The following is a 21063-nucleotide window of genomic DNA, read 5'->3' as shown; positions in this document are numbered from 1 at the left end:
GTAGCTCATGCCAGTTTTCTGGCTGGGGCTACCCTGCACTGCTGGTCAGTTACTGACACACAGATGGCACTTCTCTTCTCAGCACCACCCAGCTCCAAGAGTGAAAGCCCGCCATACTCAGCTGTGGTGAGAGTCCCCAAAGCAGCTGAGGTGGAATGGATTTTGGATCTGAATGAGGAAGAAAATGAGCTGATGCGGAGTGAATTCTACTATGAGCAGGTAATGGCAATAAGTGTGATGGTCATTTGAGTTTTTTTCTAACATATAATTATGGCAAGAAATGCCAGAGATAGGTGAACACGACCTGGCCGTCACTTACAGCATAATAATATGGGAGCTAAGACAAGTAAACCAACTGAGGCAGAAAATGGAGAGCATCTTGGAAACATGAGAGATCAGTAAAGGCTTCATGGAAGAAGTAGCATTTAAGATGATCCTTAGAAGAGTAGTAGGAGTGTGACGAGCAGAAATTTGGGCGTTTTAAGGAGAGTGAGGATAGGGGAAGGGCAAAGAGTGCAAAACTAGAACATCTGAGCAAACGCACAATGTCAAAAATTGCAGGGCATGGTTAGGGGACTGGAAATGGTTTAATTGGAAAGAACATAGGGCGGTAATAGAGAGGTAGTAAAAGGCAGGATTGAAAAGAGCTATTTATAGATAAGGCCTTGAGTTCTGCAGTAGGGAATATGTACCTGGTAGGCACCAGGGACCGTGCAAGGTTTTGGAGTGTGCTTTTGGAATATTAATTCAGCAACAATGGGTCTATGCTTGAAACAGAGACTTCTCCAGCAAGGCGACTTCCATAGTCCTTGCCAGTAATAAGGAAGATCTGCACTAGTGAGAAAATGGAGGGAATGTGTGGACATCCCCAAGAAGTAGGTAACACATGAACACAGTATTCCCGGTATGGGAACGAAACCTAGCAGCCAGAGCTTTAGCAATGCCACTTAGAACACCTGCAATTTGTTGAGTTTCACTCCTACTTTGCTGTGGAAGTTGGCTCCTTCCTCCAGTGTAGTTCAAGCCTGGCGAAATAGGAAGAATAATTCCTGCCATCCAGCTACCTTTGAAGAATGCTTTGGTCCCGAAGCTCACTATGTGTTTCTCTCTTCTCCCACCCTGGCCAGTCCCCCAGTGCCTCCTTGTGCATTGCCATCTTGAATCTGCACCGGGACGGCACTGCGTGTGGCCACCAGCTAATTGAGCACTGCTGCAAGCTGTCCCAGGGCCTCACCAACCCAGAGGTGGATGCAGGGCTACTCACAGACATCATGAAGCAGCTTCTTTTCAGCGCCAAGATGATGTTCGTCAAGGCTGGCCGGAGCCAGGACCTCGCTCTCTGTGACAGGTAAATGGGAATGAGTCTCTGTTCTTTTACGTGGGTATCATTTCTATCTGGTGGCTTTTTCTGGCCCCACTATGAGTTCTCACCTCACCTTCCTCTCTCATAAGACCCACTAAAATGTTTTGCTTCTCAGTTTGATATTGGTGAAATGCTGCTACCAGATCACAAGTGATCTTCCCTACCCTTCTTTTTCCCTGGGTGGATCCTCAAAGCAGAGTGTTCTGTAGCACTACCCCATCAGAAAGAAAGTAAACGCTTTAGTTAATCTGTAATTAAAATCAATTTGGGGAAGCACCTTTAGTTTCTGTGGAACTGTCTGGCTTTAAAAGAAAATGTGCCCTCCCTAAATGTCCAATGCTTAGCCTTGGCCAGAACTCTACCCTAGTCTTGACCAAATCCAGACTATTGCCCCAGAAGTTCTGGGTAACAGATCTATAAAGCACACTGGGGGCTAGTCTATCCCTGTGTTATAGGTAGGAATCTGCATCATAAAGTAGAAATATCTATAGAAAAGGTAAGACTAGGCCCCAGATCCCTATACAACCTGCTGTGCCTCCGTTCATTAACTTGACAGTGAAAACTCCCAGTTCCCAGCTTATCTGAGATGTGTGACTCATGTTGTGTGTTCCCAACACTCAGTCCTAGCCAGATATGGGAGCAGAGAGCATAATTTTCTTTGAAGTGTAAGTGCCTCAGGCCCTTACTCAGTTTTCACCTGCAAATTCCCAAGATGGAGAGCCAGTGCAGTGAATCTCATCTCTACTACTTCCTAGCTCTGTAACCTTGGAGAAGTCTGTTAACTGCTCTGAGTCTCAGTTTCCTCTTCTATAATATGGGGGGTGTTAATAATACTTACAGGGCAGTTATGAAGATAGAATGAGAGTATCCATGTGAAGGGCTAAGAATAGAGCCTTTGTACTCCAAAAATGCTAGTTTTATTATTTTCATTAACAAAACCAGGGGACATGTGGGTGGCTCAGTTGGTTAAGCATCCAACTCTTGATTTTGGCTCAGGTCATGATTTCACGGTTCATGACTTCAAGCCCCACTGTGGAACTCTATGCTGACAGTGCAGAGCTTGTGTGGGATTCTCTCTCTCCCTCTCTCTCTGCCTCTCCCTTGCTCACGTACATCCGCACAGGCAGTCACACGCACGCACACATTGTCGTGTGCTCTCTCTCTCAAAATCAATAAAGAAACTTTAAAAAAAAATTTATAAAGGAGGGCCTGGGTGGCTCAGTTTGTTAAGCATCTGACTTCGGCTCAGGTCATGATCACAGTTTGTGAGTTCAAGCCCTGCTACGGGCTCTGTGCTGACAGCTCAGAGCCTAGATCCTGCTTCAGATTCTGTGTGTGTGCGTGTGTGTGTGTCTCTCTCTCTCTCACTCACACTCTGTCTCTCTGTCTCTCAAGAGTAAATAAAACATTAAAAAAAATTTTTTTTCAAATAACAAACAGAAGATTGAGAAAGACGGGAGGAGATGTAACAGAAAGTGGAAGGAAGTATAAAGGAAGTATAAAGGAGTTAATTTCACTGTTTCATACTAAGAGACAATAGAGTCTATATCATTTTTCAAGTTAATAAATGAAGAAATAAGTATATGTTAAGTAAAGTTTTTTAAATAACCATGAAAAGAACCAAAAATCTACCCATTTACCAGAAATGGAGAAGTGAAAAAAACAAAAACCACTCCATATAGCAGAAAGTAGAAGTTAAGGCAAAAATAAAAATATATCTAAATATACGTCAAATGTCAGTAATGGAAATGAAATAAAATCTTATTAAAAGAAAAAAGTATTCAGATTGGGGGGAAAAAACAAATTTAACATCAAGTCCTATACTTCTTTCAAAATCTAATATAAGTGGAGGAAATATTCACTTTAGGCTATAGACAGCAGAAATTAAGAAGGTGCTAAAAAAAAGAGGGGGGCGTTGGCAGGAGGGCCAGGGTGGCTCAGTCAGTTAAATGTCCAACTGAGATCAAGCCTTGAGTCAGGCTTTACACTGACAGCTCAGAGCCTGCTTGGGATTCTCTCTCTCACCCTCTCTGTGCCCCTCTCCCACTTGTGCTTGCTCTCTCTCTCTCTCTTTAAAAATACATAAACCTAAAAAAAAAAAAAAAAAAGCAGGGCACCTGGGTGACTCAGTCAGGTGAGCATCCAACTCTTGATTTCAGCTTAGGTCATGATCCCAGGGTCACACTGAGCATGGAGCCTGCTTAAGATTCTCAGTCTCTGTCTCTCTCTCTCTCTCTCTCTCTCTCTCTCTCTTTCACACCTCCTCTGCCCCTCCCTTGCTGAAGTGCATGCACACAAGCACTCGCTCGCTCTCTTTCTCTCTCTAAAATAAAAAAATTAAGTTTAAAAAAGGAAGCGTTTCCTTCGGTAAGATTCTCAACCCCAGATGCTGTGCGCTTCTCTTTACAATGTACAACAATTGCTTTACATTATACGTTTGTAATTTATAGATTCAGACATGCCCATTCTAGATGATTTCTTCCCTCCTGCAGTTTTCATCTCTCATGTGTATTTAGAACTCCTGGTTTGCACAGTATTTTTCCACTGTTTTTAACTCATACCTCCTTCTGAGAGACATTTAAATAAATAAATAAATGTTTAAAAACAAAACTCACATTACCTGTTACTACACGTTTGTTTTTTTAATTTTTTTTACACATTTTTTTAAATTTTGTTTTTAAGTTTATTCATTTTTGAGAGATAGAGACAGAGCATGAGGAGGGGAGGGGCAGAGAGAGAGGGAAACACAGAATCAGAAGTAGGCTGTAGGATCCACGCTGTCAGCACAGAGTCCGACACGGGGCTCGAACTCATGAACTATAAGATTATGACCTGAGCCGAAGTCGGAGGCTTAACCGACTGAGCCATCCAGGTGCCCCTTACCTGTTATGACAAATGTACAATACATTATGATACCAATTTTGTTTTTACACCATGTACTCTCCCTTACCCTATTCCCACTAAGTTGAGAATGAATGATGTCCTGAATCCCTTTCCAGGGAAATTGATGGACAAGTAAGGATCCATGGAACTTTTTTCTAGACTTCTAAACAATTACATATAATTGTATATAACATGTTACATAATATATATATATATATATACATACATACATACATACATATATATATATAGTGTAATATATATTGCATCATATATACAATTATATTCAAGAACTTTGAGTGTAGGACTGTTTCGGGAGCACTGTACAAAATGACCCAGTTCTCTGGGCTCTCTGTCACCATAAGGTTTTTACAATCACCAGGTATCAGGAGTAAGATCAAAGATGGCAGTGCTAATGGGCTGTAGCACGGGGTCATCCTAAGCATGGGAAGAAGATGTCAAGTCCAAGAGATTAGAATCCAAATGAAGGACCAGGTTGCCCTTTCCCAGCAGCATCTCCAAGGAAAGTAGTGACGTGGCTTCTGTACTGACCAGAAATACAGGCCAGGCCATTGATAGTCTCTGTGCTTTCTTCCTAGCACGCAGTTCTAAAGAACCAAAAAGCAAGTGGGCAATTTATGAATCTCCTAGTTGTAAACATCCCTACTCTGAGTATTAATATCTGGTATTTAATGATTACCTTCAAAATTCTAGACTCAATGCTAAGCCCTTTTACTTGGGCTATTTCATTCTATTCTTTAAATTTTTTTTTTTTTTCAACGTTTTTTATTTATTTTTGGGACAGAGAGAGACAGAGCATGAACGGGGGAGGGGCAGAGAGAGAGGGAGACACAGAATCTGAAACAGGCTCCAGGCTCCGAGCCATCAGCCCAGAGCCCGACGCGGGGCTCGAACTCACACACCGCGAGATCGTGACCTGGCTGAAGTCGGACGCTTAACCGACTGCGCCACCCAGGCGCCCCTATTTCATTCTATTCTTAAAATTATCGTATATCCATTTTACAAATGAGTAAACTGAGGTAGAGAAGAGTTAACTGACTTGCCCAAGGTCATAGAGCTGCTAAGTGATAGAGTTGAGATTCAGAGAGTCTGACTCCAGAGCCTTCTCTCATAGTGTGTATGTACCTCTCAATTCTCATTACCACATTTCGCACTGGAATTGAAATAGAAAACATTAAAGCAGCAACTATTCTTAGTAAGACTCGGTAGAGCCTCATTGCCTTGCCTCTTTCCTCCCTGTAGCTACATCAGCAAGGTAGATGTGCTGAATATCTTAGTTGCTGCTTCATATCGCCACGTGCCATCTCTGGATCAGATCTTGCAGCCGGCTGCAGTAACCAGGCTAAGGAACCAGCTTTTGGAAGCTGAGTACTACCAACTGGGTGTTGAGGTGAGGCCAAGACAAAACTTACCTCTACCCAATTGTAATGACTTGCCTTTGCCTGGCCTTGCAAACAGGTATTGTCATCTCTCAGTTGTCCTTGGCCATAGGGAAGTATCTAGAGCATGACAAGTTTGCCAGTGGGGAGTAATGGCAGGTGGGATGATGGGGAAGGAAGATGATTGGCAACAATGGGAAAGAATTGGTCTTTGGGACTTTCACTGGATTTAGGTGCCTCTCACTAAAAGGAGCAGTTTTTCCTCCAGATCTCCACAAAGACTGGCCTTGATCCCACTGGAGCGTGGCATGCTTGGGGCATGGCCTGCCTCAAAGCCGGGAACCTCACTGCTGCACGGGAGAAGTTCAGTCGCTGTCTGAAGCCCCCTTTTGACCTCAATCAGCTGAGTCATGGCTCAAGACTGGTACAAGATGTGGTTGAGTACCTGGAGTCCACAGTGAGGCCACTCCTGTCCTTGGTAAGAAGACAGCAGATGGAGAGTCGGTTCAGGGAGGAAAGCTCAGGAGCAGTAATGACCTGGGGAAAGAATCAGTGTCCACTCAGCTTATAGTGGCAGTCCCGGCTCAGAGCTGCCAGATTTAGATTTTATTCTTTCCATTTTACATAATTAGGTAAATAACTCTATATGGTTAGATAAGTAATACAAAGTCCATTTTAAAAAAAAAAGCAAACTACAGAAAAGTATTTTTTAAATGATAAAAATTATACATAATCCCCTACCCAGACTTAAGTAATATCTAGATTTTGGTGAATTTTCTGTGTTATGTTTTTGAATGAAATTGGTGTTATAAACACAGTGTTATAGTATGATGGAGAATTGTAAAACTGTATTGTAAGGTTGTTTCCACATTACTAAATACTCTTTGAAAGCAATATTTTCAGAGGCTGCTGAGAATTTACTGAGTTTTATTTTTCTTTTGCACTCTCCTTTCCTGTCAGCAAGATGATGATTATTTTGCTACCTTGAAAGAACTGGAAACTACCCTTCGGACCCAGAGCCTCTCTCTGGAGGTGATTCCTGAAGGGAAAATCATGAACAACACCTACTACCAAGAATGCCTCTTCTACCTGCATAACTATAGCACCAACCTGGCCATCATCAGCTTCTACATGAGGCACAGCTGCCTACGGGAAGCGTTACTCCACCTCCTCAACAAGGTGGGACTCACAAACCCAGCTCTCAAAGAGCAGTGCCCACTCTGCCCACCTGGGTTGGCCCACTCAGCTTTAAGGGGAGTGATAGCCCACCTGAAACTTAACCCAGTGCTGAGCTATAAGATTATCTCTGGCAGAGTCAGGTAAAAATGGAAACCTCTATCCATTTAGATTATGATTTGATACATGTGCAACAAGTCTTAACCTGGATCCTGGATTACCCCTGTGATTGGCAATGACAAATTTCATTCCTTCTCCCAAAACATACAGCAGAATCGAATAGTAGTTGACAGCATGGTCTCTAGAATGAGATAGTTGGTATAAGTGGTGTGACCTTGAGCAAACTTGTCTGCCTGTCTGTTTCCACACACCTCCCACCTGCCGTGGGACTATGTCCCACTGCTAACTCAGCTGCTGGTCTAGTCAGAGTTGTTACAAGGGCCAGGAAACACCCATGATCCTATATTTGGGCCCCAAATATCTAATGGGAGGAGAGTGTGCTCTCCTTTTTTCCCCTCTGACATCCTCTGTCCTCCTCCCACAAGAGGTGAGGGCACCACCGAAGTGCATTATTTCTTTGGAGCCATTGTTAAGCAGAGTCAGAACTCTGTTTCCCCTGACCCTTTGGTATTCACTTTTTTACAAGAATGTTCCAAGAATATTTTCGGAGGACTTGGCTGATTTGGACCAAATTTCATAGGAAAACATAGGAGTTCAATACTTCAGTTTCAATCTGCCACCCTAATTCAAAATGGCAGCCAGAGAAAGTTTACAAATGGACACATCTTCTAGGGTTGCTCCAGGTGAAGTCTACTGTTCACAGTCATGGTGACCATACCCCTACAGGACAGTGAAAGGGAAATGTTTTCACTACTGCCTTAGCTACTATTTCTTAGCTACTAACCAGGTTTCAGGAATAAAGTAAGAATTATTTTATTTAGGGTTTAATTGCTAAATTTTTCCTTTTCCTCAGTTTCCAAATGAGTTTTGAGATAAAGCTACCTTTCCTAAACACAAATTGAGAGTGGAAATCAACCAGTTCTGTTTCTTCTAACTGTTGACTAGTTCAGAGAGTTAATCTGCTTACTTACTTATCTTGGTATAAGCTGACAACAGCATTACCCTGCTTTACATTTGTCAGAGCTAGGAAAGAGCCTTCTTTTTATCTCCTATAATCATATTTACCCTTGAACCAAAATATCTTAATTCTCAAGCAGATAGGGAACAACAGAAAAACACATTGTGAAAACTACAGCTGACTGGCTAGAGCTGGAAGGTGTTCTGTTGCTGGTCTCGTTCCCTGCCCTTTTCACCCCTTTACCTGCCGCACTGCCCGAGAGTGAGCTTTCTAAATCGGAATACATGCTATTTATGTTATTCATAGTTCATGTTATTCGCCTCTCTGAAAGGCCCTCAGAAGATCCCTGTGGCCATAAGATGAAGTCCAAATTCCTTGGCATGCATACAGGACCCACTCAGATCAGGCCCCCTGATTTCTCCAGTTTGTTTTCACAAGTTCTAGATATGCCCTACATTCCAGGCTTATGAAATTATTTACCTTACGCTTTCTTACCTCCGTGAATCTGCATGTGCTGTACCTCCTACCTAGAATACCCTGCCCCTCTTTGTTTTCTTGGAAAACTCCTGTTTATCCTATCAGACCCTCTCTGTTGAGCCTCCACAGAACACACAAGCAACGTCAGTCCCCACTTCCTACACACCACCACTGTATCTAGAGTACAGCTCTGTTACCGTGTTGATCCCACCGCATTGCAGCTGCTTCTTTACAACTGTGTCATCCCTTCTGGATCATGGAAGCTTAGGTTTTACCTCTCTGTGTCTTCAGATGCCTGGCCTAGTGCCAGTTATGAATGAATGAGTAGATGAATAGATTAAATAGAAGCTCTTAAGGTATTGCTCTTCTGAGAAATTCCCATTCCTATGGAGCTGATCCCCCTGCTTTTTAAAGTCCGTCCTAAAACTTTTAAATTAGGTCTGGGTTTCTCAGTTAGGAACAGCCAGAATCAGAAAAGAAGTCCTCACCCACTGTGGATGTCCTCAAAGCTCAGAACTCTTCCAGTTCTAAACAGCTTGTACCCAGTGCTGCAAGGCCGACATGGTTATACTACTGTGAGTTTATAGCCATTCTTTACTCTCTATTAGTTATTCACAGTTTAAAGTCTAAATGCCCAGATGATTTTTTTTTCTATGACTATAGAATGCGGATTTACGACACAGGGTCTCTGAACCACAGATGAGCTTCAGAAGGGAAGGGATTAGTATATGTGTGCACTTTCCTGAGGAGTTGATCCATAATGTTTATCTTTTATTCTTTCATCCAAGAAATATTTATTAAATAGCCAAGGGCTATTCTGGGCATTGTGGGAAAAAAACAGACAAAAATATCTGCCCTCATAAAACTTACATTATAGCAGTGAGACAGACAATAAACAAGGTAAATAAAACCTGTAGTATAGGTGATGAGTAAAAAGAAAAATAAAGCAGGGAAGGGGCAGGGATGGATGGGGCAGTTTTGGAAAGGATGCCCAGGGAGGGTGACACTCAGTAAAGGCCCGAAGGAGCTGGGGAGTGAGCCGTGCAGGTTATGGAGAAAGCGTAGTCTAGGTAGAGTGAGTAGCAAATGCAAGGGCCAGGGTGGCTCGAGCAGAGTGAGCTGGGGAAAGCATAGGAGCAGATATGGTCAGAAAGGCAACAAAGGCCCAGTCATACAGGGACCATATATGGCCTTGTGGACATTGTGAAGGTTTGGGCTTTGTCCTGAGTGAGGAAAACCACTGGAAGATTTTGAGCAGAGGAGTAACATGATGTGACTTATGTTTTAACAAAACCATTCAGGTTGATTGGTTGGCATTAGACAAAAAAGAGGCAGGAGCAGAAAGTGATAGACCAGGGAGGAAGCTATTTCAATAATCCAGGCAAGTGATAATGATGCCTTGGCCAGGGTGGTCAGATAGAGGCAGATTCTGTATGTATTTTGATGGTAGAGTCAATAGAATTTGCTAGTGAATTTTATACTGGGGAGGGGAGAGAAGATCTGACTGAATTTTAATCTGAACATCTAGAAGAATAAAACTGCCATCGGAGAAAGGGAAAACTACAGAAAGAAGAGATTTGGAAGAAACAACCAGGAGTGAAGTTCTAGATGTATTAAGTCTACTAGATACCCGAGAAGACATTTTGAGTAGGCAATTGGATATTTTAGACATACACTTCTGGAGTTCAGGAGGAATGAACAGGATGGAAATAGGGATCTAGGCACAATCACCAAATAGTTTTAAAGCCATGAGACTGTATGAAATCACCAAAAGAATGAGTATAGAAAGAAAAGAGAATTAGCTTCCTCCTAAGCCCTGAGGAAATTAAGAGGAATCAGCAAAGGAGATTGAGAAGAAGTAGCCAGAGAAGTAGAAACAAAACCTGGAGAGGGTAATGTCCTAGAAGCCAAATAAAGAAAATCTGGCCAAAAAAAGAAAAGGAGGAGGAAGCCATCAGCTATATCAAAAGCCATCAGCTATCCACCTGATAGATCAGGTGGAAAACAAGGGCACAGAATTTTAGATTTAACAATTTAGAGACCATTGGTGACCTCGGGGGCAGTTTTAGTGAGGTGATGGGTGCAAAAGCTTGATAAGAATGGGTTGAAGAGACAATCACAGGAGAGAAATTGGAGACTGAGAGCGTAGATGACTTTGTCAGGGAGCTTTCTGTTCAGGAAAGGAGAGAAGGGAGCAGTCATCAGAGTGGGGTTCTCAAAGGAATCTGTGACTCGTAAAATGTTAAGAAGCACCACTGTAGAAAGAAGCTGAAGGTGTGTGAGTGGAAGGAAATCCAGAGTGGATCCCAGAGAGTGCCAGAACCAGGCTCAATACTTGACTTTTTGCCTTGCCCTGCTGCAGGAGAGTCCTCCAGAAGTCTTCATAGAAGGCATTTTCCAGCCAAGCTATAAAAGTGGGAAGCTACACACTTTGGAGAACTTGTTAGAATCCATTGATCCAACCTTAGAGAGCTGGGGAAAGTACTTGATAGCTGCCTGCCAACATTTACAGAAGAAGAACTACTACCACATTCTATATGAGCTACAGCAGTTTATGAAGGTAATAGCCCCTTCCTGCCCTCTACATCTGTTGATGACAACCTGCCAATGGAGAGACTGTGCAAGATGAGGGAACAAGACTGTCATCTGGTCCCTGACTTCACTATTTGACCAACCCTAGAACAAATCCATGTTGCTCTCTAGCATTGTTGAATAATGTTGGGATTTCCATTCTCATCCCAAAGAGACAAATCGTAACCTTGTCAGTAATGGCATTCTTTAGAGTTCAAGGAATGTGAAGGTAAAAAAGAGGTCTGTGGCAATTTCGAAATAAGCATGAGGCATGAATGCAGAATTCATAAGGAATAATAAATAAAGTGTTTTTAGAGAAGGTGCATGGAGAGGTAACAAGGTTCTCCCAATCTGTCCCAAGGTTGCAAACACTAAATCACAGAGAAATTGAACCATTCAAAGCCAAAGTGAGACCAAAGCCAAGCTGAATGGAAAAGCAAAAGTATCCTTTTTGAAGATCTCTTGTGTGGTGGAATAAAGTCCTTCCCAGGAGCTCAGCCAGTCAGTTCACTTTAGAATCCCTTGGGCTTAGGAGTAACTGATACAAAATAGTTGTTCAACCCATGCTGGCGACTAGGCTTTATGGATGGGAATCAAGTCAGAATTTTCCTAACAGCCCCACCTTCCAATATCCCTGATCTCACTTGATCTGAACATTCATTTCCCTCTTATAGGACCAAGTCCGGGCCGCCATGACCTGTATCCGGTTCTTCAGCCACAAAGCAAAGACTTACACAGAACTGGGAGAGAAACTCTCGTGGTTGCTTAAGGCCAAGGACCACCTGAAGATCTACCTCCAAGACACCTCTCGCAGCACCAGAAGGAAGAAAACCACCTTCTTCCAAAAGAAGATGACTGCAGCTGATGTGTCCAGGTAGACCATGGCTCAGGGAACAATTAGGGTGGGCAGAACGGCTAGAAAGGAGTGTCTGTTGGCGATGAAGCCGCTCTTGTCCATTCCTAAACCCTTGAAAGAGAACCACTCATCTAAAGAGGATCATTCCTGAGTGACAGTGTGCAGTACAAGCATGCAAAGCCTACAGAGGAGCTCATAGAAGAGAGTGAGGGAAGTACTGGGATGAGACTACATGCCAAATGCCTTCCAGTAGGCAGGTGGAAGAGGTCCTCAAGGTGTTGGCCTGGCCCATCTCCATCTTCCTCGCACACTCCTCCCTTCTCCCTTGCTGAGTGACAGCCACACTGGCCTCCTGGGGGCTCTTTCGCACACCAAGCCCTTCCCTCCTCTCAGTCTTTATACTTGCTTGCCCATTACACTCCCTCTGCTTACAACACAACATCCAAAGTAAATGCTGCACCCTGCCTTCATTGCCTTCATAGGCCCAGTCGCTAGATATTTTGTGTGTTTGTTCATTATTCATCTCTCCTCTCGCCTATGAAGTCTGTGAGGTTGCAGGGTTCATGTCTCTCTTGAGCTCTGTTGTTATCAGTGGCACATGGTGCTTCCTAAATACTGACTGATGCAGGGACTGGACTTTGTCCAGTTCCACGGAGCAGCAGTTAGTCTGTACAGGGCACCAGACCACCCTATCTTGTTGTAACTGATCAGAGGGTATTTTGGATTTCTTCTCTCTCCATATCATTTCTTTCACCTTTTCCATTGCCATCTTATCATGATTTCTCAGTCACCCGGCCCTAGTCCCTCCTGAAGCCCCTCGTGAGGCTACACTATGTGTCTCCTGTCGCCATAGGCACATGAACACGCTTCAGCTGCAGATGGAAGTTACCAGGTTCTTACATCGGTGTGAAAGTGCTGGGACCTCTCAAATCACCACCTTGCCTCTGCCAACCCTCTTTGGAAATAACCACATGAAAATGGATGTTGCCTGCAAGGTACCTACGAATGTTTCAGACCTCTCACAGACTATTCTCTTTCAGAAGCTTATCACAATTGTCATCATCTAGTGGTATTTCAGTTGTTTGTTTGATGGCTGCCTTCCCACTAAGACATGAGCCACAGAAGGCTGGAGATCAAATCCATTTTGATTACTCTTGTATCCCTAGTGCCTGGTGCTTGGTAGAGTCTCAACAAATATTTGTTGAATAAATGAGGCCCCTTATTCTTGATAGAGGGGCTACTCCAGTAATTATTGCTTCTTTATACACATTTCCCTCTCCTTTTCAGGTCATGCTAGGAGGGAAAAATGTGGAAGATGGTTTTGGAATTGCATTCCGTGTTCTGCAGGTATGTCTTGAATCACTCAAGACTTATTCTGAGAGCAGTCAGCACCTGACCACAGTTCCATGAGAGATTGTTCTTCAGAAAACTTTTATCCCAAGATAAAGCAGATTTACATATACATCATGAATGTAGTCGAGGTGGTTACCACAGAGCAGAGTCACATTCATGATTCTAGGACACATTGCCAAAAGCCAAGTAACCAAGGACAGATTCATCAAAAGCTATCAGGTCTAGAACAGCTCCTCACAGCTGTTCCCCTGCGCAGCCCCAGCTTGTGCTCTAAAGGGAGCATGGCTGAAGGATGTGGCAGGTGGGGGGAGATGGTCCTGTGCAACAGGAAGAGCCGCAGACAGCAAGGACTGCCCCTCCACACTCCATCTGCCCAGGTGCTGGCTCAAGGAGTACCTTTCCTGTTGTTTGTGGTGAGAAGACACAGGTGCAGCTGCGGCGCTCAAGAGAGTCTGGGGCAGGCACTGAAACCACAGGGGCAGAGTTTCTACAGACTACCCCCACCACACGGTTCCATGCAGACACCCTAAGGACCGTCATTCTCTGGGGTGGGAAGAGCACACTGTGTGTCTCAAGGATCAGTGGCTTCATGAATGATCGGACCGGTTCCTTTCTTTTCCACATATCAGTGTTGGAAAAGTCTCTGCACATGCAGCTACCCCTGGCAGGCAGGCAGGGCTGCAGCTCCTCCCAGACTCTGATGAGGATTGTCCTAGACCACGACCTGACTTAAAGGGTTTATCTGGTAGTTTCCAGCAAATCAGTCCTTTGGTGAACTGGTCTGTTTCCAAACACTGAGGCATCTCTCGATAGAGCACCAAGTGTCCACGGCAGCAAATACTAACCCCCAACATCCCTTTCCTAAGAGAAAGGTGGCTCATTAGAGAAAGAACGAACTGGGAAATTGGATTAGAATGTTTTCAGAAAATGTTAAATATACTATTTTAGATATCAAGGTTATGATTTTTATAGTTGTTTCTAAATGTCTGCCTAATTCCAAAGAGGAACTTTTTGCTTGTTTTTGTTTGTTTGTTTGTTACGTGATTTTTTTTTTTTTTGTCATGACTACAATCAGTATGGCTTTCTACACCAAGCATAGTGGGAGCTTTTTAAATATTGCCTTCCTTCCCCTTGCTCATGTCCTCTGCTACCCTAAGGCCATCATTCCGTGTTCTGTTCTAGGACTTCCAGCTGGATGCTGCAGCGACCTACTGCAGAGCTGCCCGGCAGCTGGTGGAGAGGGAGAAATACAGTGAAATCCAACAGCTGCTCAAGTGTGTCAGTGAGTCAGGCATGGCGGCCAAAAGTGATGGGGACACCATCCTCCTCAACTGCTTGGAAGCATTCAAGAGAATTCCACCCCAGGTGTGCTCGCTTCTATACCTCTTTGCCCCTCTATCTGTTTCAGTGTCTTCATATCCCTTTATTTTTCTGTTCTCCGTAATGTACTCATAATGTACTGAAACTCTGTAAGATCCCTTCATGTTTCTGACTCCTCTGTAATCATGGCCTCACCCTAATCAGCCCTTCCCTGGAATAGTGGCCTCACCCTAATCAGCCTTTCCCTGAAAAGAAAATTCTTCATAATCTCTATACCTGGAAGGTGTCCCTCAACATCTATTGTCTAATATTTGCAACACCTGGAAATGTCTGTGGACGACCAATTTGAGCTTCTCCCTGTGATTGTAGAGGAGGTCAGGGTGAGTCTGTAGATGGCCTTTGAAGCATGTTGCCTATGAAATTGCCCCCCTCTGGCTTCTTTGTGGAGTTAACGAAGCCACATCCATTCATGAAGGCCCAAGAACAGGCCTTTTGGGAGCTGTTCTTTCTCCTCAAATTCCCCAGCTTAGTGTTATCCCTAGCTTTCCTTTGGTGCCCTAATAGCAGAAGTTGAGTTTAAGGGATGCCTGGCTGCCTCAGCCAGTGGAGTACGCGACTCTTGATCTTGAGGATATAAGAAGTTCAAGCCTTACATTGGGTGTAGAGATTACTTACAAAATGAAATCTTCAAAAAAAAAAAAAAAAGAAGAAGAAAAAGTAGTAGAGTTTAACAAGAGTCAGAATGACCAGGCTAAGACTAGATTGGGCCTCAGCTCCCATGCTGGGGACTCTTCTTCCTCTCACAACTGCTATTTCTGTTCTGCACAGGAGCTGGAGGTCCTGATCCAGGCAATACACAGTGATGACAACAAGGTGAGCAGAATTTTCTCCAAACCTGGTGTTGCTCCTGAATAGCACCTTTTCACCTTTGTCCCTTGCTCCCCACAAAACTTGTACCTCAGCTTCTTTGTTATCCAGAGATGGAGCTGGGGCCCAGATGGAGGTGCAGAAGGGAGAAAACTGAGAGAGAACGCACATTGACTCTGTGAGCCTTTCCTTCCCATTTCTTTATCCCCAAGACAAACATGTCCTAGGCTACTGTTGAATCTCCATTTTATATGCAGAGCTTTTCTGAGAGAGTCCTAGGAAATCCTTCATATCAGTCTTCAGGTTGACTGAATGAGGTTCTCAAAGTGGGCAGACATTTATTTATCCTGGAGGGAAAAGGGTACCCTGTACAGTAAGAAGGACACCCCACCCAACCCTTGACCAACAGATATCCATTAGTGTCTCCTTCTCTAGAACAGGCCATTTCCCTGAGGTCAGTGATCTCTTCCCTGTTGAGTAGGAAATCAGTGCTTTTGCAAGGAGTGCCAACCAGCATAGAAGTGCTCCCAACTACTCCTATTTGTGCCTAACTACAGGCTAATCTAATCTGTCTGCCATCCAGAGGAAGTCTCACAGGCCAGGAGAGGCATAGGAAAACCAAGCCAGACTGCCCTCACCACTAGCAGTGGGAAAATCTGGCAGCTGAGTCCCTTGTGAAGAAAACTAATGTCAGGCACATGGCTTTTTTTTTCCTTTAATTTTTTTAAATGTTTATTTTTGAGAAAGAGAGAGAGAGAGACAAAGTATGAGTAGGGGAGGGGCAGAGACAGAGACACAGAATCCTAAGCAGGCTAAAACACACGGCTCAAACTCACTAGTCATGAGACCTCAGCTGAATGTCCAACCGACTGAGCCACCCATGCACCCCTCAGGCACATGGCTTCTTATACAACCACAGAACTGCTTCCCATGGCAGTTTTGCTAGTCCCTGTACTGAATTTACCAGGCCTTCTTCAGCTGAGGGATTAGGAAGACTATGTTCTTAGCATTTCTTCATTTATGCATGCAACATCCAGATGACCTCATATAGGATAGGATTCTGATATTCTGAATTGTGGAGAATTACTATTTCAGAATCATAATGAGAATCCAGCAGCCAGGCCAGATACCCCGGTTCCCTGATCCCCAGACTGCAGACCTTTTCCAAGCCTTCAGTGAGCCTCCCCCTCAGCAGGACAGAGGCTTTGCCCTGGGAAAGACATGCATTAAAATCTAGGCAGTTGTTCTTTTTCAGGGTTTTTTTTTTTTCTTAACACTTATTCTAATGCACTTAAGTGATCTTAGGCTAAGGTCTTGCCAAAAACCAGCCTTATTCAGTTCCTATTCCAGACTGTCTGGCAAAAATGCCCTCTTCCTATAGGTATGAATGTTGTCTGACAACTTATGATACTGTGTTTAACATACATAGGTGCTAAGTAGAGCCAAAGGCCTGGGTGAGAGTGAACATCATGGGGTAGCAGGTAGATACCCAAACAGCAGGACTTGATCATGATCACTTGTGAGCCTAGAGAATATTGGACATCTTCTAGCTTTAGCAAATTATCTGTAGCTGAGCTTCAGATAGAAAGATAGAAAGACTTCAGTGACCAAGACAAAAAAGATGGAAGATGAAATATGAAGAGAGAAGAGTCCCCTCCAACCACCAAGAGGGACTGTCACAGCAAAAAGTCAGCTGTTAGTAAAAGCTGAGGCAACTCGTTAGGGTCTTGCTATTGGCTGGCATAGCACACTGGCAAACCAGGGATGTGCTGGTGAGCTCGGGGCCCGGGAAGGTGTGGGCTCTAGTCTCCATTAAGCTGGGGATTTGTGAGATGGAGGGTCTCCAGAGTGCAGGAGAGACCACCCCTCACACCTGAAATTGAGACGCTTCTGATCCAAACAGCAAAAGTAAGTCAGTGTGAGATTATCCCTTAATTAGCCCTTTTCTAACTCTGTGTGTGTGTGTGTGTGTGTGTGTGTGTTTGTGTGTGTGTTCATCCCTGAACTTCCCATTACAAGATTTTAAATTCAGCAGGTTGAAACCAAAAAATAGTGAAGGAAGAATCTTTGTGCCCATCGTAAGGGAGAGATATGATGGCTCATTCATTCATTCATTCAATCATTCACTTAATGCATGTTTATTGAACACCTGCCAATGCCAGGCCATGTGCTAGGCACCAGGAGTACAAGAAGTAGAAAAAGCGGACACTATTCCTGGCCTCATGGGGCTTACAATCTAGTCAAGGAAACAGACATCAGATAATCACCCAAACAACTATCAAATCATAATTTGTCAATGACAGTGCTGACCCAGTACTGACCCTGAAGCTAGCAGGAAGCTGGAGAGCCCAGGATAGTGAGGAGGAGGGCCTCAGAAGGAAGAGACAGAGACCAGATTCTGCCTGCCTGCCTGCTTTTCTTCTTTTTGAAATTTTTAGGTTACTTGTAATAATTATAAAATAACAGTGTAATAGGTTAACATCCGGAATATTCGAAGAGTTGCTACGATGTAATGAAAGACAAGAACCCAATCTTTAATTTGGTAGGTGAGAAGTGCTCTCGTCTGCCAAGCTCTCTGACACAGCTCTGTGTGTGTCGCTTCAGCATTGGTGATGGTCTCCTCTTGGCTGTCTCTTATGCCCAATTGCCAGGTTCAGGCCTACCTGACATGTTGCAAACTGCGTTCTGCCTACTTGGTTGCCGTGAAGCAAGAACACTCACGGGCTGCAGCCCTTGTCCAGCAGGTGCAGCAGGCTGCCAGGAGCAGTGGGGATGCAGTAGTGCAAGACATCTGCACCCAGTGGCTTCTGACGAGCCACACCCGGAGCACCCACAGCTCAGGCTCCAGAAAGTGACCGTGTGCAGCGGACGCCTGACTACTATAGAATAGGAGAGATGGAGATGATCTCTACCTCTCCCCTCCTGTGCAGTGGGACTTCCCCGGCTCTGCCCCAGGTCGGAAAGAGCTGGATCGGACCCTACTTGCCACCTTGGGCAAGGATAGGACCTTTCACGCCACGCAAGTGCCATGTTTCTGTCAAACTGTGGGATCTACGTGTTCGTCCGGAGATGGCCAGTTCTTTCTACCTCAGCGTGAGTAAGTGTGTGTGCACGCTTCTGTGCACTCATGTTTACGCCTAAGCATTTCTGAACAAACAAAACTCTCCCCCACCAAAAAGAGGCACTTTACTTTAGACTTCTGCCAGTCTGCACACCTTCCCTGCGTTTTGGTTCTTAACCCGGGTCATCCTCTTTGTACACAGTTCCCTCCGTGTGGAGATGCTCAATGGCTCCTCAGAACTAGAAGGGTTTTACAGAGAATTATAGAGCAGCACCAAAAGGATTGCCTCTTTTCTTCCTTCTCTCCCCAAAATTCAGAGATGGCGAGGGGCAAGTGCTACCTGTGGAATAAAACTTCCGAGTGTGCCCTCTCACAAGCACAAGGAGTAACCATGAGTCTCTGGAAGGTAGTCTGAACAGAAGCGTCCTCAGGTGCTGGCGTCTGAAAGCTGTGGGTGCAGACAGTGAGGGGGCCAGAGCCCCACTCACCAGCAGAGGGGCACCATTGCATTCATGCTGTGGGGAAAGAAAGGGGAACCTCTCCACAAAGAATGCAGGGGGCTTGCTTACAAACACAGAGCTGGCTTTTGTGAATATCCCTGCAGGAAAGAGAGAATGTGGCTCCCTCTTAGAGAGTCTGGGGAGAGAAATGGTAGCCAAGATCCTAGCCCTAAAATGGCTAGACTACCTGTTTGAGTTAACAGCCTGTTTGTGCTCCTTAAAATGGTCAGGAATCCACTTCCTCTTCTGTCCTGCTTCTCTACAGTCTCATCAGGACCACAGGGTGAATCCACAGAGGCCTAGGGTCATTGAGAAGGCAGTACACTTCCCTGTCTTCACAGAGGGAATCAGGGTTTGGGCCTGCAGACAAGAGTCAGAACAAGGGGATGATGAAAAGGTCCTGTCCAGTTGATGGAAAACCAGGTGAAGTACTCCTTTAATATGCACTGGCTTGTGTTCCCACACCAGATATGATTTTTTTTTAATGTTTTATTTTATTTTTGAGAGAGAGAGAGAGTGAGAGAGAGAGAGAGCGCATGTGGGGGAGGTGCAGAGAGAGAGGAAGACAGAGAATCCAAAGCAGTCTCCAGGCTCTGAGCTGTCAGCACAGAGCCCAACCCGGGGCTCGAGCTTTCAGACCGTGAGATCATAACCTGAGCCGAAGTCGGACACTCAACCAACTGAGCCACCCAGGCACCCCCAGACATGATTTTAAAAGGGTCTGTTGTACTCAATGACTTGGATTTGCAAGTGAGGGCCCTAAGAAAAAGCTGCAGCTCTGAGCCTCCCACCAGCCAGAGCTCAGTCTGTTGATCTCACATCTGCTGCTGAAACAAACAGGAACTGGAAGCCAAAGTCAGTATCTCTGGTGCTTAGACCCTGTGGATTTCTTTCTGAACCAGGTTTTTTGGTAGTAAAAAAATAACCATCATGGGCATCTGTCAGATTCAAAGTTTTGGTCCTGTAGAGAAGAGAAGCTTCAAAGAAAATATTAGATCTCTTTTGGGGGAGGTTTAACAAGTCAAGTGGCTTTTCCTTCTTCGAGTCATACAATGTATCTGTCTTCCAGGAAACATCATTCCCTGGCATCCGCTTGTCCTTCTGAGTCTGCCCTCTTTGCACTGAACATAAGCACTTTATATGAATGGGTTGCAAATCTTGCAGCCCTTAATTTGGGATGTTAAAACCAGATTTTTCTGACTTTTTCCTCTAATTAGTTGAACTATAAAATAGGTAACCATTGACTAGACTGACATAAGATGACGCTAAAGGCCTTTGAGCATCACGCTGTGGTCTCCAGGGAAAAAAAAGTACATGTTGAAGGGTTGAATGTTTTACTACAAGCAAGCCACAATAAAGTGTCTGTCCTACCAGTTTCTTGCCTTCATGACTGTTTTGTGATGTCTCGCTCTTACCCTTCCCTTCCTTTTTGCTTTGTGTTCTGTGTGAAAAGAAAACGTGGGTGGGGAAGCTCAGATGGCCTTCAATTCTTGAACTTTCTCAAAATGATTCCCATCATAACTAATGACTCTTTGGTTAGAATTTATCTCAAGTTTCCAATGTGTTCAAAACTGTGAGTGTACTCTCTACCACCAGAAAACTTTTCCTTCAGTTGGGTTTGTAGGTAGAAATAGGTTATACATTCATCAGGTGTAAATGGTAAGTGAAAAGTCCCTCCCATTCCTGGCCCCTCAGCCCAGTGCCTTCCCAGAGGCCATCATTGTTACCAGTTTCTAATGTATAGTTCCAGAGCTATTTTATTGCATAAACAAACAGCAATGACTAAAGTATTCCATGGCCATATAAAAATATGCCATAATTATTTAACCATTGTCTGTTGGGTATTTTAGGTCATTGCCATATTTCACCACTACAAATTATGCTGCAGTGAATTATCTCATCCAGAATACCCTGGGTCAGGGGTGCCTGGGTGGCTCAGTCACTTAAGCATCTGACCTCAGCTTAGGTCATGATCTTATGGCTTTTGAGTTTGAGCCCCACATTGGGCTCTGTACTGACAGCTCAGAGCCTGGAGCCTGTTTCAGATTCTGTGTCTCCTTGTCTCTCTGCCCCTCTCCCACTCACGCTCTGTCTCTCTCTCTCTCTCTCAAAAATAAATAAACATTTTAAAATATATAAAAAAGAAAAAGAATAGCCT

General features: G+C 44.3%; 1 protein-coding gene across 5 annotated transcripts in view; it reads left to right on the top strand.

The window, feature by feature from the left end:
• Window positions 1-21063, top strand: part of ZFYVE26 (zinc finger FYVE-type containing 26) — an 88099-nt gene that overhangs the window by 47807 nt on the left and 19229 nt on the right. For 2 of the 5 annotated variants that reach the window (XR_008417239.1, XR_008417240.1), the window contains exons 31-42: window positions 83-219; window positions 1128-1348; window positions 5510-5657; window positions 5915-6124; window positions 6607-6825; window positions 10740-10937; window positions 11623-11822; window positions 12658-12799; window positions 13092-13151; window positions 14340-14522; window positions 15306-15350; window positions 17996-18441. Coding sequence is in view for 2 of the 5 variants with exons in the window: in XM_019451442.2 (XP_019306987.2) it covers window positions 83-219; window positions 1128-1348; window positions 5510-5657; window positions 5915-6124; window positions 6607-6825; window positions 10740-10937; window positions 11623-11822; window positions 12658-12799; window positions 13092-13151; window positions 14340-14522; window positions 15306-15350; window positions 17996-18199 (1967 nt within the window). In the remaining 3 variants the exon portion in view is untranslated. Of the gene's footprint in view, window positions 1-82; window positions 220-1127; window positions 1349-5509; window positions 5658-5914; window positions 6125-6606; window positions 6826-10739; window positions 10938-11622; window positions 11823-12657; window positions 12800-13091; window positions 13152-14339; window positions 14523-15305; window positions 15351-17995; window positions 20279-21063 lie in introns of those variants that run through there. The other 3 variants (XM_019451442.2, XM_019451441.2, XR_008417238.1) reach the window with 2 other exon arrangements.

Source organism: Panthera pardus, unplaced genomic scaffold (assembly GCF_024362965.1).
Source record: "Panthera pardus isolate Hobbes unplaced genomic scaffold, ASM2436296v1 HiC_scaffold_24, whole genome shotgun sequence".
NCBI lineage: Eukaryota > Metazoa > Chordata > Mammalia > Carnivora > Felidae > Panthera > Panthera pardus.
This window is presented reverse-complemented; position numbering and strand designations above follow the sequence as displayed.